The sequence below is a fragment of the Sminthopsis crassicaudata genome, chromosome 1 (assembly GCF_048593235.1).
Source record: "Sminthopsis crassicaudata isolate SCR6 chromosome 1, ASM4859323v1, whole genome shotgun sequence".
Lineage (NCBI taxonomy): Eukaryota > Metazoa > Chordata > Mammalia > Dasyuromorphia > Dasyuridae > Sminthopsis > Sminthopsis crassicaudata.
This window is the reverse complement of record NC_133617.1, coordinates 300,703,736-300,722,839: the sequence shown is the minus strand read 5'-3', so window position 1 is coordinate 300,722,839 and position 19,104 is coordinate 300,703,736. Positions and strand designations below refer to the sequence as shown.

At 34.6% G+C, this 19,104-nt stretch overlaps 1 protein-coding gene across 1 annotated transcript in view; it reads left to right on the top strand.

Annotated features, from left to right (window-relative positions):
• Positions 1 to 19,104, top strand: part of PHLPP1 (PH domain and leucine rich repeat protein phosphatase 1) — a 279,201-nt gene that overhangs the window by 118,360 nt on the left and 141,737 nt on the right. Inside the window, exons 2-3 of the mRNA XM_074279031.1 lie at positions 12,011 to 12,207; positions 15,562 to 15,687. Coding sequence (XP_074135132.1) covers positions 12,011 to 12,207; positions 15,562 to 15,687 — 323 coding nt within the window. The remainder of the gene's footprint in view (positions 1 to 12,010; positions 12,208 to 15,561; positions 15,688 to 19,104) is intronic.

Genomic DNA, 19,104 nt, shown 5'->3' with positions numbered 1-19,104 from the left:
AACAATGAAAATGTTTTATCTTCTGCTTTAAAATTTGCAAAGCACTTGCTATATATTGTTTTATTGAACTTCTCAACTGACCTGTGAAATAGGTCAATTTTGGAGCTACCATTATCCCATTTTATTGATGAGGAAATTGATGCTCAGGTTAAGTAATTAAAGGGATCACAAAGCTAATGGGTACCAGAAATTAAATTTGAATCCATCTCTCCATGACTCTCAATCCAGCATTCTGTTTTCCTAGATCTGACGGCCAAGATCTCTTAAGCTTTCTGAGATACTATCTATAAAATAATAGAAAATTTATATATTAAAAAAAGGCTTTTAATTATCTGGGTGATACTTCAAGTCCCTTCCAGTTTTTATAAGTACCAGTGTGAAAGAAGTTTCCTTCCTGATGCTGGGTATAGGTTGATTTTAATGGATAGATTAGTTGTCATGGGCATTCTTCAAGCTTTTCCAAAGATAACATGGGAGATGACCTAGAATTTTTGTGGAAACATATTAGGGAATGTGCCTGTTGAGGAAGATTATGGAATCTTTCTCCAGAGAGCTCTTTGATGAGATATAGCCTTCTTTCCTCAAGTCAGTTTCAATAATAAGGAGATAAGTTATAATGAAAAGACCATTGACTTGAGTCAGAGGCTATGAATTCAAATCCTACTTCTAAATACTTTTTTTTTTTTTTTTTTTAAATACATCTTTAAGATCTTCAGGAAGTTCCTTGGCCTCTTTCAGCCTGCTTCTAGATCTCCAGAATGAGGGGTTGGACCACATGGCTTCTGAGGTCCCTTCTAACTCTCCATATTATTTCTGTGAAACATTTCTTATGTGTCTACTATGTACTTGTGGTTATCACGTAGGCAAGCTACTAATGCCTAAATGGATAGAGTTCTGGACCTGGAGTAAGGAAGACTTAAAATCACATTTGATTTCAGATTAAGTGTCTGATTGTGTATGGGCAAGTCACTTCATACTACCTGCCTCAGTTTCCTCATCTGTAAAATGGAAATAATAATAATAATAATAATAACATCTACCTTTCAAGGTTATTAGGAAATTCAAATGAGATAATATTTGTTGTTGGTGGTGGGTTTTTTGTTTGTTTTTTAAAGCTTTTTATTTACAAAGCATATGCATGGGTAATTTTCCCAACATTGACTCTTGCATAACCTTTTGTTCCAAATTTTCCCCTCCTTACCCCCCACCGCCTCCCCTAGATGGAAGATAGTCCAATACATGTTAAATATGTTGAAATACATGTTAGATCCAATATATGCATGCATATTTATACAATTCTTGTTGCACAAGAAAAATCAGATCAATGTGATAATATTTATAAAGAATTCTCCAAACCTTGAGTGTTACATTATATAAATGCTATTTATTATTGTTGTCATCATCATCATCATCATTCTATTTGAGATACTTGTTAACTAGGCTGTAAAACCTCCCAAGGAATCTTGTAATACGCAGTTGGACTACCTATGATTATGAAATGGAAGAGAGAAGAAAAAGATTGTTTTTGGATCAAATCTGTTGGAGCAGATTTTATTTTTTTAAATAATAGTTTTTTATTTTCAAAATATATGCAAAGATAATTTTCAGCATTTACCCTTTCAAAACCTTGTGCTTCAAATCTTTTTCCCTCTTTCCCTGACCTCCTCTGTAGGCAAGTAATCTAATATATGTTAAACATGTGCAATTCTTCTATACATATTTTCACATTTATCTTGTGGAGCAATATCTTATATGTGTATCTGGACATTGAGAAGCCAGAAACATTATATAAGTATCTTGGCTGGATGTCTTTTGTGGTTTGTACTGACTGTGTTGGTCCCGACTTCATATATTGGGAATTGTACTATCCATTCTTTTATTTACTATTCAAGGAAAGATTTGGTGGGTATAATTGAAAAAAAAAATTGCTTTTGTACTATATTTTGGCATTTGAATATAGGTCGGCTTGCTTTTAGAATTCACAATTCTTCCAGCAAAAATACTGAAGGTGCACAGTGAAAACCTTATTTGTTCAGCTTCCCTCTCCTCCTCTTACCCTAGTTTAGCTCTTTCTTGCAAACTACTCCAGGTTGTATAACTTCTGACTATTACTCAAGGGTGATGCACTGGTCTTAGTGTGAGGGTTTTTCTTCCTAGGAAATGGTACGGCTTAAGGAGAAACCAAGGTTTTTAGGAGTTTATAAATAGAACTTAATTAAGGAAAGTACTTGCTTATTGACAATTAAAAAACTATATTTATTGGACATTTGATTTAATTGAATTGAGCCCAGATCCTTTTAAGAATTGTTATTTTCTATTAGTTGAAAAGCACCTAGTCTTAAATCTCTTGGTACTTCTCATCAACATGATCATTTAGTAGTCAAGTCAAATAGTTATTTCACCAGATTTTTCTCAAGTTCCAGTTCAACATTGTGGCCATTAAATCTTGTTGCTGAATTGATCTTGATTCTAGTATTGCTTTTTGAAATTGCAAATAATTTTAACAGATCTTTTTATCTTGGTTACATCATGCATATAGGCATTTTCTCTTCTATATCCTGTGTGTATTTTTGTTTTTGTTTTTTTAAGTCGTTCATGATCCCTCTAGTATATGATAATACCCTCATTAGTTTTGGGAACATAATGATGGGGATTATTGAAAAGTGAATTATAAAATATTTTTAGTGAAATGCTATTTTATTTCCAGCTGACAGTCCATATCCTAATGATATTAGGATCTGGCCTTTCTCCCATTTTTTAAAAGGTATTCACTACCTGACTCATAGACTTCTTATCTAAATTGCTGCCTTTTCAACAATAAATTTCATGCCCATATGCTACATACACCCACATCTTTTGATTCCTTAGTGTCCTGAGCTCCCATGATCTATTCTTTCATTCCACCTAAAATACATACATGGCTGATTTCTAAGTCTCATTACCCATTAGTGTTCTATTTCCACATTAAAAACTTCAGATTTCCTTTTATCAGTTCATAACTGGTATTCGAAGTCATTACCTCTGCTCTACTTTATTTTCTTCCCTTCCTAATCTCTACTCTATATATTTATCCAGGTCAGCTCTATACTGTTCTCTACTCTTAAATCCCCTTTTGTCCTGTTGATGTGCATGCCTGGTCACACTTTTACACTGGTTTCTTTTACTATGTTCAGTATGTTATGCTATAACTTGACATGGGTTCTTAAAATTCATCATGCTGTGGAAAATCACTCAATTAAAAATATAGGACTTACAGGAAAATAAGGGTAGAGACAAAACTTAAAAACTTCAGTGGCACATTTAATAAAAATAGATGAACATAAGAAAAATGATAGTGCAATTTTATACATGTTAATTGATCAAGACATACATTAATACTACAATAAATAGTAGTGATACCCACAGTCTTGGGTTAATGCTGGTGGTCCTTTGCTCTAGCACTCACAGAGGCTGGGGCCTTGGCAACAAGGGAAGGTTAGGAGTAAGGGTGAATCAGCCCTTCTCAATCCCACAGCTCCAAATGACACTTTTCCTTGAAAAAGACCTGAAATTTACTTGTGGAAATCAGTGTAGGAAGGATTGTGAAAGGCTGGTGAATTTGGTGAAGTGATACAGTTTTCTGTTTTTTTACATGTTTCTTGTGGACCAAATTGGATGTAAACACAAAATTTGTATTATGCTTCAACTCTTCCCCAATATTTCAGTCACACTGGAATAAATTTGTGTTTTCAAAATAAGTTTTATAGCCAAAAATGTCTGTACTTTTCCTGCTCCTGTTTCTACTCCATATGCTGATGAATGGAGCTCTAGAAAATCTCTATAACAAATCTGACTGAGTCTACTACAAATGATGTCTAAATCTTTGTTGAGCCCTTACTTCAGCAATATAATCCTTTTACTCCTCCCTAATTATGTCTTCTCACTACATCTGTTAACTTAACTTTTCTTCTTTATTCAAGCCTCCCACACAACACCTTCCTCTCTAGAACAAATCTGAGAACCTTGTCTCTTTTTCTCCTTCCTTATATCTCCAAACTCCTTGAGCTCATCCCATATTTTCTCTTATACTCTTATCTCCATAGTCAACTCCCACTATTTGAATCCTGATATCTTCCTCTCTTAATCTTCTTTACTTTGTCTTAATCATCCCCTCTATTAAATACTCAATCTCCCCTTTTCCTTTTCTCCTGTCCAAAGACATGCTTATGGCCCTCCAAACTTAAAAAGTCCTTCTTTTGACCTAACTACTCCTACAGTTTATATCTGTTATGGACCAGAACTCTGAACTTGAAACAAAAGATTTTTACAAGGTGCTAAGTCAGTGGAATTGATAGAGACTGTGGTTGTTTAGCATGGTGCTTAACAGTTCTCAAGTTCAGTACATGTACTTAGTACTTAATATAGTTTCACAAGATTCACACCTATGGTAAGAGAGCATATAAGCTCAGAGAAACTCAGCCAGAATCAGAACTGGAAGACAGAGACCATGGTGGTGGTCCTCCTGCCTCCCCCACAGAAACCAAGACACATTCAGGAGGACATCAAGAAGCTGGCAGAGGCAGAGAACATAAGGACTGGTGGCAGGAGCTCAAGTTCTCAAACCAAGGAGAGAGATAGGCCTCTAAGAAAGCTAACCAGTCCCCAGGAAAGGAGACAAGACTTGGAAAGAGGATTTGGATTTTAACCCCTGGCTACTAGTGTGGTGATTACTCCGAACTGAAACAAAGGCTGCCCCCAGAGACACCAAGAAGAACATTACATATGTCATGCATATTTATTTGTGTATTGTTTACCCCATTAGACAATAAACACTTTGAAATAAGGGACTGTTTTTGCCTTTCTTTATATCGAGCCCAAATGATTGGCACAGATTCTGACATTTACTTTCATAAATGCTTTATAAGTTATTGGTATGACTTAACTCAAGCCACCTTTTTGTATTTATTTTCATTTTTACAACTAAACTCCAAGGAAAAAGCTGAACATACTAATTGTCTCTATTTCCTCTGCTCTCACTTTCATCTCAACCCTTTACAATTTGGTTTCCAATCTCACAAATTTTAATTGGTTATCTTTGGTTTTTATATCATCTACATTTTCTATTGAATCTCTCTATTTTCCCCCTCCCAAAAAGAAATATCTTATTACAAATAATTTTTAAAGGGAATAGTAAGGGAAACAGTTCAGCATAACTTTGGGAAAAGGTCTACCATTATATATACAGTGTTCCATACCAGTGGTTTCACACCTTTGCAGAGAAATTGGGTCAGCTGCCATGTCACATTGGTTTTTTTTCTTTTTCTTAAGGAGTCAAGATTGTCATTTTTCTTTTTCTTTTATAGAACAGTAGTTATTATATACATAAACACACACACACACACACACACACACACACACACACACACACAGGGTTGGGGGAGGGGAAGGGAGAAATAATTTCCTAAATCTGATGTTTGTTTGTTTGTTTTTTAATATCTTCATTCATCTTGATCTCTATATTTATGATCTTTCTGACCCACCCTTGCCTCCTGGATAATCTTTCTTTCTTCAGTTTTCCTGATTCTCTCTTGGTTCCGCCTCTGATATGTCCTTTGTTAGTTCATCTATATCATCTATGTCATCACTTTCCTAAGTATAGGCCTATGCTAAGGGCTCTGACCTGGGTCATCTTCCTTCCTTTCAGTACTTTTTTTTGGTTGATCTCATCAGCTCCCATTTGTTTAGTTATCTTTATGTAGATAATCTGCAAATCTGTGTGTTCTGGTCTAGTCTCTTGTGAGTTTTATTTACACATTTCAACTGCCTATGGGATGTTTCAACCTAAAAATTATCTGTTATCATTAACTTTATCCTTATAAAAAGATACTGGCCTCCAGAACTGCTCAGTTTTGCCAAAGACTCCTCAGTCATTTTAGGCATCCTGATTTGCAACCTTGATAATTGTTTTTCCACTCTTTTGTTGATTTATTTCAATTGTGTCAGAGTCTTTATGACATTTTTTCGACTCCCCTTTTCCCCCCTCATACACACATCTTGGCAAAGATACTGGGGCAATTGACCATTTTCTTCTCCAGTTCATTTGACAGATGTGTAACTGTTTTAGGTTAAGTACTTAGCTGGGGTGTTGACACAGCTAGTAAATTTCTGAGGTCAAATATCAACTCAGGAATAGGAGTCTTCCTGACTCCAGGCCCAGCCCTCATCTACTATGACACATAGCGGCCCTCACACATTAATATTATCTTTTATTTCTATGCCTTTCCATACTGGTGGTTCCCTATGCCTGTAATACAAGTCCTCTTTTCCCCTCTGCTTTTTACTTAGATCTTTGCTTCCTTCAAAAGTCAACCCTGATTCTGCTACTATCTGCCCCCTCCCCTCAATTTGGAGAAAACAACAGACACATAAAATGCATTCAAGGTAATTGTTGGGGAGGTAATGTACCTTGAATGCATTTTGTGTGTGTGTTGTTTTCTCCAAATATAACCTTTTTGAAAACTGTTTCCTTTTTATCTCTGTATCCCTAGAGCACAAAACCTGTCACTAATAGGTGATTAATAAATGCTTGTTGATTGCTCTCTCATCTGTCAAGAAAAGTTGTGAGACTTTTTTTTAGGACTACAACATTCAAAATGAGGTAAGTTCAAAGAGACATTTTAAAAAAAAATTATAGCTTTTTATTGACAGGACATGTGCATGGGTAATTTTTCAACACTGACCTTGCAAAAACTTCTGTTCCAATTTTTCCTTTCCTTCCCTCCACCCCTTCTCCTAGATGGCAGGCAGTCCCATACATGTTAAATATGTTAAAGTATTTGTTAAATACAATATATGTATACCCATTTATACAGTTATCTTGCTACACAAGAAAAATCAGATTTAGAAAGAAGGTAAAAAAAATAACCTGAGGAGAAAAACAAAAATGCAAGCAAACAATAACAGTTGTTGTGGTCCACACTCATTTCCCAGAGTTCTTTCGTTGGGTGTAGCTGGTTCAGTTCATTACTGATCTATTGGAACTGATTTGATTCATCTCATTGTCGGAGAGGGCCACGTCCATCAGAATTGATCATCATATAATATTGTTGTTGAAGTGTATAATGATCTCCTGGTCCTGTTCATTTCACTCAGCATCAGTTCATGTAAGTCTCTCCAGGCCTTTCTCAAATCATCCTGCTTATTGTTTTTAATAGAACAATAATATTCTATAACATTCATATATCACAATTTACTCAGCCATTCTCCAATTGGTGGACATCCATTCATTTTCCAGTTTCTAGCCACTACAAAAAGGGCTGCCACAAACATTTTGGCACATACAGGTCCTTTTCCCTTTTTTAATATCTTCAAAGAGACATTTTTAAATAGCAGTTGACAGTAAGGGGAAAAGAAAACTGTATCTCATAACTTTGGTCATTGGGTTTTTTACTTTTATTAATTTGTTGAATGAATAAAAAGACAGAATTACAAGAGCCGAGCTTTGTAGTCTTTTGGTATTAGGACATGCCTCAGTATTCCCTAAGGGTATCACTGTTATAGAATAGTACAGTAATGTTGGTAATGATCACCCTGAGTCATAAAGGAAAGCTTATATTTTCATCTTTATTCTTCTTTTAAGTAAAGTAATCTGTTATAATACTTTAGAGGAATTTCTGAAAAATGTGGTTGAAAAAAATTTTTTTAAAACATTCATGATACTTAAAGAATAAGTTATTTATATGTTTTCTTGTGTCAGACTGTTCTGTTAAGCACTTTACAACTATTAGTATCTTATTTGATCCTCACAATACCTACTTGAGAATTAGGTGCTATTATCATTTCTGTTTGAGGAATATTTGAGGAAATTGAGGCCAGTAGAGGTTTAAGTGACTTGCTTGAAGTCATACAGCTAGGAAGTAATCTGGGACTGTATTTCAACTTTCATGTTCCTAACTACAAGGCTTTCTATTCAAGGGGTCATGTAGCCAGCTCAGTAATCCCCACACTGAGTAATTAGATTTGGCCATTCAGTTGTTGCCCCTAATGTTGAAGCAGGAATTGTGCCTATAACCACATCATCTGGAATTTAGACAGACAGGTAGTTGATGGTTGCTTGCCAAAATATATATATGGAGATTAATACTGTCTTCTTTAATTTTCTTCTTTGGGGAGGGAGTGGGTGAGCCCTTAAATATTCCTCTGACTTCTTAAGGTTATCCACATTTATTTAGATCAACAGCATGAGGGAAAATGTATTTTATTGTTTAAAAATCATGGTTATCCACTTGTTGAGAACATTTGCCTAGTTATAAAGTAAGTGAACTTCTTTTCTATTGTTTTTAGATAGGGTGAATATGTGACTGTGATTCCATTTGTGTGATTAAATAAAATAGACTTTATTCTTTTCTTCTACTTTCTGAACTTTTCATATCTGACCATAGGAATCTCAAATCAAATTAGCATCTGAGAGAACAGAGCTTAAAGAAAAATTATAAATTGGGTTGTTTCTTACTTAGGAATCTTCACACTTTGTCTTGAACAGAAGTTGTAGCTTCAAAGACACACAGGATGGGCAGTAGGGAGCTTTGGCTGGTGGATCTTATTTCCTTTGGGAAGAAACTTCCTCTACCAAAGCAGTTTAATTTTATCTCTGCAATTTACAATCTAAGAGTTGCTTGAGAGCTCTGAGAAATTAATGGATTTCCCTAAGGCTAGCCCAGTCAAATGGATTAGAGGCTAGACTTTTTGAATTTTAGACTTCTAATATTCTAAAATAAGCTTTCTATCAATCAAACCACACTGTCTTTAAATTAAAAGATAAGGGAATCACTTTTAAACTGTGATTGTTCTGCTCATTTTGAGTATGAATATTGAGAATGAAGGGAAAATGTGCCCCTTGAATCTGTTTCATTCTGTAATTCTCTCAAATTTTCCTTTCTCCAATCTCCTTGGATATGAGGATTATTGTGTTTGTGTATGTATGTATATAGGAGTGTTTTTGGATGTATGTGTGTAGTATAAAAGTCAGCTCAAAAATCTTAGTACACTTTAATCTATTAAAATACTAACACTTTTGTGACACCATGTATAATATATGCATCACACACACACAAGTACACACATATACATAAATCTGAGAGACAATCTCTTGTTCATGGCCTCAACCCCAATGAAAAACTGTCTTTGTTTTGCCTTTTAATCACTGATCTCCAGTTCTTCCTTTACTTTAATGAGTAGGAATTCATATATCCAGCCAATTTCTTATTTTCCTTCTCTCTCTCTCTCTCTCTCTCTCTCTCTCTCTCTCTCTCTCTCTCTCTCTCTCTCTCTCTCTCTCTCTCTCTCTCTTTTTTTTTTTTTTTTACAAAAATCTAATAGTCATATTTCTGGAAGTCATGATTTCTGTCCCAACAAGAAGGAAGAGTTTTTGCTATAGATGAAGAGAATATAGATATTCTCATTTCCTGAAAGGTAGAGAAACTACCTAATAGTCCATGTTTCTAGAAACTTCTTCAGAATCTTTTTACACAAAACCCAAAGAGCATTGACTTTTAAAGTTTGCATAAATTTTCTTTTCTTCAATATCCTTGGATTTGGAGGATTATTGTGTTTGTGTATGTATATAGGAGTGTGTATGGATAATAAAAACTTATGCCATTACATGAAAAGGAAACTTGAAATGTTTTTCTTTTCCTTTTCCTTGTTAGGGAAAGAATCTCTATAAACTTTTTTTTTCCTTTTTTAAACCAATTAACCTCCTTTTCCTTGATGAATAAGATATTTGCTAACGGGAGGTTTTGAGATCTATCTGACTACATAAGATACAGAGAAGTTGGCTTGACATTTGAGTATATTGGTTGTTGTGTAAAAATTCAGTTGCCACAGTTTCTCAGAGCACCTTCATCACTTCAGTTTGGCTATTCCTGAACAGGTTGTGACAGGATCAAGTTTTCTATCCATTGCCTGCCAGTTGAGTTTCAGTATTATGTGTTTTTTATTTTTTTGTGTTGAGGTCATATCTTAGTCTCTGCTCTACCTAAGTTTTTGTTCTGCCATCTGTCTCCTCCTAGGATAATGTAAGAATTGCTATCAGCTTGGAGGGTTTGATATACCATTCTGAAATAAAAATTGTTATAAAGTCCCAGCTTTAATCTGACAGGAATAGAATACCATTGCTGCCAATGTTTTTTTTTTAGCGCATAGGACAATTAGAACTGCCTCTTTGAACCAAGGGTTCTAAGAGCTAACGAGAAGGGAAAAGAAATATAGATGTTCATATGACAGTTTAAGGAGGTCTGACTTGGAGGAAGATGTACCTGGGTGAATGCCAAGCATATTCTCTGCCCTTATCCCCAGGGACCATTTGTTTCAAAATTTAGTGTTGGGCACCTAGTCTGTCTGACATCAATTACTAAAGGAAAGACTGCAGAGAGAGGTCAAGACAGAGCTGAAAGTCATGATTTGGGTTTGGCTTCTCTACAGGTAAACTATAAGACACACCCAGACTTATAAACTAACCTTGGAACTGCTCTGCCCATTTGTAGGCCTTAAGATTGGTTAAGATGTCTTTCTGTAAATCTATCAGATCCCAGGTGTTGCTTTAAGTTAGTGAGCTGTTCATTTTAAAGGCTAGATCAATTATCTGTTATTATGGAAATACATGAATGGATCTCAAGACTGACTTCTCCATACTATGTGCTTTTTATGTCTAACTATTGTTATTCGTTTGTCTTTTCCTTTCTCTTGAAATCATAATAATGATAATGATAAAAGCAATAGCTAGCTTTTATATAAAGCACTTTGTGCCAAACACTGTGCTAATGAGCATTTTATAATTATTATTTCATTTGATCCTTACAACAACCTGGGAAGGCAGGTGGTATTTTATAGATCAGGAAATTGAGGCAAATAAATTAAATAATTTTCCTAGAGTCATAAAACTAGTAAGTGTTAGGTCTTCCTGCTCTAGGCCTGATGCTCCTCTCTACTATCTCTTGGCTGCCAGAGAGTTATATTGGTCTTGGTCTAATCATCTCAGTAAATCTGGGTTCTGTCATCCATTCAAGTTACTTTACCCAATCTAGGTTGGTTCCTCATCTATTAGGTACAGGATTGTGGCTTGATAATCTTAAGTTTTCTCTGAGCTTCAAGATTTTATGCTTTTGATTTCTCTCCAATCTCAGGTTCTAGCACCTGCATGGGAGCTCTTTGATTTTTAGTTTAAGCAAGCTCCTATCTATTTTGTAAATGTCTTCATCTGAATGAGATAGGAGGAGTAGGTATGGTATAATCTTGATATTGCTGTTCTAGCAGTACTTAGAAGTGATGTCTGCTATCACTCCCCAATCGCTTAAATGTTGTAATATTTAAAATGTCAAGATATAGTCTTACATGATGTCATGGAGAAGGTACTAGATTTAAATTCTGGAAGATTTGAGTTTAGATTCCATCTAGGATACTTGTCAGCTTTAATTCTGGGCATTGGTGTCCTCCTTATAAGTTGAAGATGTCAGACTCATTGGCCTTGAGGTTTCTCCATGCTCTATTCCTGTGATCTAGATCAAATCCTATTCCCGTATTTCCTAGATGTGATGGCATGTTACAAGTCAATTTTCCCATCTGTAAAACATATCATACATTTGTATGTCCTTTCTCACTGGATTGTTGTAAAATTTTTTTTTAATAAACCTAAAAAATAGTATATGAAAAATAATACCACTATTTATATAGTGCTTTAATGTCTGCAAAGCACTTCATAAATGTTATGTTGTTTGGTGTAAGTTGTGCATAAAGTGCTTTCATGTGATCACTATCACCTAGGTCAAGGAAGAATTTTGAAATCAGATCTGAATTATATCAAAAAGCTGATTTTTTTTTTTTTTTATGTGAATAGCATGACTCCCATCTTGTTCAAATTCTTTCAAACATAAAATGGCTTGATTTCTTCACTCTTTTTAAAAAAATCACCTGCTTTACAGAAGAATTAAAAAATATATAATCTTTAAGGCTACTGTATTTCCTTTTGTTTCAGGAAAGCCCCATATCACAGGTAGCTCTGAACGTATTCAGCTCTCAGGAATGTACAATGTGCGAAAAGGGAAAATGCAGTTACCAGTGAACCGATGGACAAGGCGCCAAGTTATCCTGTGTGGAACATGCCTGATTGTATCATCCGTGAAAGACAGCTTGACTGGAAAGATGCATGTTCTCCCACTAATTGGTGGAAAAGTAAGTTGTATTTTTAAAATTTTTTTTATTTTTAAATTAAAAAAAATTTATATACAAATATAATATACAAAGATTGTATTTCTGAGATGTTTTAAAAAGTATCTAGTTTGAGTTGATTCTTTAACAATGGTGGTGAATTTGTGTTAATCCATCTATATCTTCTCCCTTCATCTCTTTTGTGACCAGTAGCACATCATTGCATGATTGCTTGGCCTGCTTGTTGATGTTAAAGTCTGTGAGTAATGCTAACTTGCTTAATAGGAGCATCATTTGGCTATGTTGATATGGTGCTTTAGGCAAATGAACAAAATACTAAAGCTAAAAAAAGTTAAAAAAAAAAAATTCAGGTTGTATTTCACTAATTTGAACTCAGGTTTTTCTGACTTCAGGCCCGATGCTTTATCTATTGTGATACCTAGTTTGCCTACATCTCTTGCCTACAACCTCCTTGATATTTCTTGTATATAAGTCCCTTCTCTCCTTTGCTACTGCCATCAAACTATTGCAGTCTTTTATCTCCTCATGCCTAGATTACTGCATTAGCCTGCTGGTGAGTGTGCCTGCTTTAATGCTCTCCCTACTCTAGGTCATCTTCTATGCAGTTGTTAAATTGATCTTAATAAAGTGCAAGTCTGACATGTTGATCCTCTTGTTCAGTAAAATCTATTGATTACCTTCAGAATCAAATATAAAAATCTTCTGTTTGGCTTTTACAATCCTTTATAACTTGGATGTTTCCTATCTTACCAGTCTCCTTATAACTTACTCTTATCCAGGGTATACCTTACCATCCATTTACATTATTTTCCTTCTGTTCTTCCAAGAAGACACACGTCTAGACACTTTCTCTGGCTATTTCCTGGTCTATTCTGCCTCATTTCTGTCTCCAGCTTCTGTGGTTTCTTAAAGTCTCCGCTTTTGTCATAAGCTTTTTCTCCAATCCTTAATCTTAGTAATTCCTCTTCCCTCTAGAAAATAAGCCACTTTAAAGGCAAGGAGTGCTTTATTTGTCTTTATATCCCTAGCCTGGACCCTTAACAATCTTGGTTGAAGTAAATATCAATTTATTTTTATGTTTAAATGATGTGAGATTTAAAGTTATTTGTCTTTGTGCTGATGTACAGGTTAAGAGTTGAAAATGGATTATTTATAATGGAATGTGAAAGCCACTGAGCAAGAGATTTCATTTGGTACTTTCTCTTTACTGTCTGGTGTAGGGGAAGTTGGCAAGAAGGAAAATAAGGAAATCAAATGTTACTCAAAGTAATCATTTTTTCAGTTGGCAAATATCTGCTCCTTAGACACTTTGAGTAGGAATAGGATGCACAGAGCTTTCTTTTGCCCATCTTTTCTGCAGCAAGAACAATTTTTTTAAAAAAAAGTTATTGTTCCTCATTTTATACTGTCTAAAATATTCCTTCCTTATTTGGTAACTTCCCATGATTGTGATTAGTTTTTTTCAGAGATTTGCTTTGTATAAAATGCAATTTTTTCTAACCCTGGTTTCTCTAGTGATAGAGATCTTGATTCTAGACAAGTTCAAATTTAGCTTCAAAAAAAGATTATTTGTCTTTATTAGACCAGTGTAGGCTTGTTTGGATCCTCACTCTTAAAACCATTATCTCTATTATGCCTCAACCTACAATCATGCATCTAAAGGGTTTTTGGAGTGGAACTAGTCTTGAAATCAGGGACTTTCTCTTTAGATAAATTTTTGTGAATCTAATGGTAAATATTAGTAGAAACAGATTTTTTTTGGGGGGGATGAAGTTCAGTGACTTGCCCAGGGTCACACAGCTAGGAAGAGATCAAATTTGAACCTCAGGTCCTCTTGACTTCAGGGCTGATGCTCTATCCACTGCGCCACCTACCTACCCCAAAACATAGATTTCTAAAAGAAAAATTTAAATTCTGTGTTTCTCATTCTTCCAAGTTTAAAAAAAAAAAAAAATCAGATGCTAGCATAGACCAAAATTAGTAGTGTTTGTGTTGACTAAATTGGAGGGATGCATGCTCTCAGACTTGGTATATGCTAGGGCTTACTATTTTGTGGTCTTTCATAATTGAATGAACTGGGAGTTAATAACTTCCTTTTTTTTTCTCAGGCAGACCTTGTAAGACCTGTTCTAGGTAAGCTTTGGAAATGATTAAATCTTAGTCTTTTAAAAGCCATTTATCTGAGTTGGGAGGGAGGGGAGGCCACATTTGTATTTTTTGCAGTATAGTTTTTCAAAAGTGGTTTTCCATTTCTCTTTTAACTCTACTTTGAAGTGGAGCCTAAAATGAGAGCATATAACTCTACTTCCCCATATAAAAGAAGATTCCCCCAAACATGACTTCAGATAGCTAACTTTTCTACACAGCCATCTGTGTTCACTAAAAGGTAATATTCTGCATTTGGCTTTCTCCCTGGTCAGATGTGCATCATTTGTCTACCTTGACTACTGAAAGGTACTTAATGAGTCTTAATAAATCTCACCTTGAGGTAAACTGATGACAGTAAATGTTTCATAAGGTAATAAACATTTATTCAGTGTAGAGTCATTTTTTCTTAGAACATTCTCAATCTGCCCCCAGCACATAGATATTTGACTTTTTGAAGCATTTGTTACTTTTTTTCTTTTTCTTTTTTTTCTCTTTTCCTAACAAATGCCCAAATGGAAATCTGACTTTTAAAATATTTTATATTATAAGTGGCATAGTTATTTTAAGCTTAAGATTTTGTAAAAAATCTTATTATTGTCTTTTTCAGTTTTGTTGAATTCTTTTTGAAAATCATATGGGGTTTTCTTGCAAAGATACTGGAGTGGTTTGTCATTTTCTTGTGTAGCTCATTTGACAGATGGAGAAGCTGAAAAAAAAAAATTAAATCACTTGCCTAGGGTCATACAGCTCGTGTCTGAGTTCAGATTTTGAACCAACGTTTTCCTGACTCCAGGCCTTCCACCTCTATTTATTTCACTATCTAACTGCTCTTTGTAAAAATTTAGGATGATCTTAAATTTGTTTCTACCATCTATTTAATTTAAAAAAAAACTGTTTGAAGGCTTCTTGTCATGCATTTAGCAAAAAAATAGAAAAATCTCAGTGTAACATTAAAAAAATCCCTTTAAGAGGAAATGAGAAACCCAATACCTAGTGTGTGAAGGGAGAGGCCATAGGAAGGCAATGTTCCATGCAGAAAAAAGGGAAAGAGCATTTTACTGGAGATAAGGAAACTAACCTGCTTCTTTCAAATACAAATCTTTTTGTGAACCTGAATAATTTTCAGGACTTGAGAAATGAAAATCTCTTTGATTCAATTTAACAAATATTATTTATTCCTAATCGTTCAAACATTTTTTTTCTCCCTAGGTTGAAGAAGTAAAGAAGCACCAGCACTGTTTAGCCTTCAGTTCCTCTGGACCTCAAAGCCAGACCTATTACATTTGTTTTGATACTTTTACTGAGTATTTAAGGTGGCTTCGACAAGTATCCAAGGTAAGCAATCACCCTTTCTCACTACCACCCTCCCTAACCAGAATTCTGTTCAGCCTCCAGAGTGGCTAGCTATAACCCTACTTTTGAATTATCTTTCCAATTTCAAACTAGAGAAACACGCATGGATTTGTTTAAAGGCTGTCAGTGGTTAGCAATTCTGAATTTTTTTCTAAATTAAAGGTTGGCTGTAGCCTAGTTTGTTGTTTGTACCTGCCCAGTTTGTCATTGAGTTTACTCTTCCAAGTACGTAATGGATGTCCTCATATTATAGATAAGCAAGAATAATGAGATTGAGAAGACTCAAGTGGTTGTCTCTGGTTAAAACTGAGCCAGACTATCTAGTTTAAAAACCCCTCTCTAAAATCTCTAACTCTGTCTGACTTATTATTAACTATTGGACTGATTCTAAATGCAATCTGATAGTTTCCTTTTCCTCCTTGTTACCTTAATTCTCTACCATATAAATAATTTTCTTTCCAGTTTCCCTCTCTTTTTCATATCACTGATCAGATGAAATAACCATCCATAGTTGGGATGAAGTCATATTCTTTTGAATACACATTTTATACGTTTTAAAATATTTATTTTTAAAATTCTGTAACAATTGTAAATTTTATTCCGATGCTTCAAATATTTTGTGTGAAAATTAAAAAAAAAAATCATACCTGCTTGAGTTGTTTGGGTATATCCCTTGATTTTCATGCCTAACACTTAGAAACACTGATAAAAACTCACTGTATGGTCAGATGGTAAATATCCCAATAGCACCTTTGGGATGGGATGCCTACGAATTTATAGTCCCTTTTAATTTTCTGCTCACATTGTGATTCTGACAGTTTGAATGACATGGCCATTTGTTATTTAGATAGATGGAAAAATAGCAAATTGGGCAGTAGGCAGATAATAATGATTATAAGCAAGTTATTTTGAAATACCAACTAGAATTAAATTTTTTTTTTCCCTTCCATGTACTTCCTTTCCATGCAGCCCATGTGGTTTTCTTTTCTCATTTAGTTTTATGATTTCATTCAGTGCTGCCAGATGACTCTGTGGTCCTTAAATATTTTGTAAATTAATTGCTGATCTCCATCCTTTGAGGGAACTTCCACATGGGGAGTTTGCTATTATGGAACTATCTATGGAGATGTAAGCATGAACTAAGGACACATCATCATATTGCTTTAGACCCCTTTTCTCTTTTTCCTGATGAAACAGATTTACTTAGTACTTTAATGTATATTAAAGTTGATCTATATAAGTTATTTCATTTAATTCTCATATGAAATCTATGAAGTAAATGCTATTCTTATCCTCATTTTACAGATAAGGAAATTGAGGTTGAGTGAAATCAAGTGATTTGCCAAGTTCACACACCTAGCAAGTGTTTGAGATAAGATGTATTCCTAAGTTCAAGACTAGCACAGTCCTAGCTATCCCAATACTAAGTTCACTTTTGTCTGGTAGTGATTTTTGGTGGTGGTGGTGGCGTTTTTATTTTTTTAAAGCCCATAAGACAATAATTCACTGTGAGAAAAATGAAGAAGGGAAAAACCAGATGCAGCTTTTCAGAGTTACACATACAGTTGATAACATAGTAGGTGAAATAAGTCTGTCTTATTCAGCTGCTGATTCTTCTTATTGTGGGGAATGTAAAACAACTAAGTAGTATTAGCAATCTGCTACTCTTGACTTTCACTGGTAGAATGGATTCAAGTAATAAAGTATTACTATTCTGGCATTACTACATAAAATAGTTTCTGGATTATAGAGTACTATATTCTATGCAGAGATATTTTAATATATTTTAGACACTCAGTGTAATGAATAATCAATATTGAGTATTTTGTTGATGGTCTGCCAAAGCTAAGGAATCGCTTGAAAGTGTGCTGTTCATTCCTGCAAGAGAACATCATGAAAAATACAAGGTTCAGTTGTTTACTACACAGTATGGTCCCAAGTAAAAAATGTGCATAATTGGCAGGCATAGTCTTAGGTAGCAAAGGTCCCTCACTGTGTAACACAAACTTAGGAATTGGATATCATTCCAAATTATCTGGTCAAGATATTTTTTTCTTTGAAAAGTAGTGCTAATGAAGAAGCAGGAGATCATTATACACTTCAACAACTGTAGTACTACATGATGATCACTTCTGATGGATGTGACTCTCTTCAACAATGAGAGGATCCAAATCAGTTCCAGTTGATCTACACCCAGAGAAAGAACACTGGGAAATGAGTATGGACCATAACATAACATTTCCACTCTTTCTGTTATTTCTTCTTTTTTGTTTTTTCTTCTCAGGTTATTTTTACCTTCTTTCTAAATCTGATCTTTCTTGTACAACAAGATAACTGCATAAATATGTATACATATATTGTATTTAACATATACTTTAACATATTTAACATGTATGGGACTACCTGCCGTCTAGTGGAGTGGGTGGAGGAAAGGAGGGGAAAAAGTTGAAACAAATTTTTGCAAGGGTCAATATTGAAAAATTACCCATGCATATGTTTTATATAAAAAAAAAACTATAATAAAAAAAAATAGTGCTAATGAATTCTATCTCTGCCATGTCACTTTTTAAACTGATTAGGAGGTGGATGTTAGTGACAGTACTAAGCCAGCCACAGGAAAACTTTTACATTTGCATTGTAAACAACATATGGAAAGAAGTAATTTCTACATTCAAAGAGAAATTATCCCACAAGATAAGAGGCAAGAAATGCAAATGTGCAAATAACACAACATTTCAAAGCCTTGTAAACATGGTATGAGAATTTTGGTTGCCAGATGACTTTTATATTTTGGCTGGCAGGATGCAATTGGAACTACAGGGTTCTAGAGTATTTGCCCCATTTCATTGTGTTTAGACAAGGTGGAGGTTACATACTAGCCAGACCATAGTCTAGGTATATGCATTAAGTATTAGACTTTTATTCAATTTATAGAAACTATAGAAAAATTCAGGCTTTGGTTTCCAGACCTCATTCCTTCAAGTTGATTGATTGATTATTATGTTTGACCTTCATTCCTGAAGAAAAATATGACTTTAGGGAGGTGATACCATGACATGTAGGTGAATTGAATTTGACTAAGGGAGGAAGCACTGTGCAAGGTCACTAGCCTTATATTTTCCTTCAGAATCACTTGGGTCCAGGGGACAGACATAGATCAGGACAACTGGAGATGACCCTGGATGCAGTGAGAGACTTTGGCCTCTGAGATGCCTTTAATTACTTAAAGAAAGGAGAGATGCTGTGGAATCAAAGGAAGAAAATAAGACAATGGCCATCTCAAAAGAAGTAACTCTAGGATTAAATTTCTTTTTTCTTAATTTTTTTTTTTAACTTTTTAAAACTATCATTAGAAAACATTTATTAAGTTTAATTGTTCAAGTTACAATATCTCAGTGA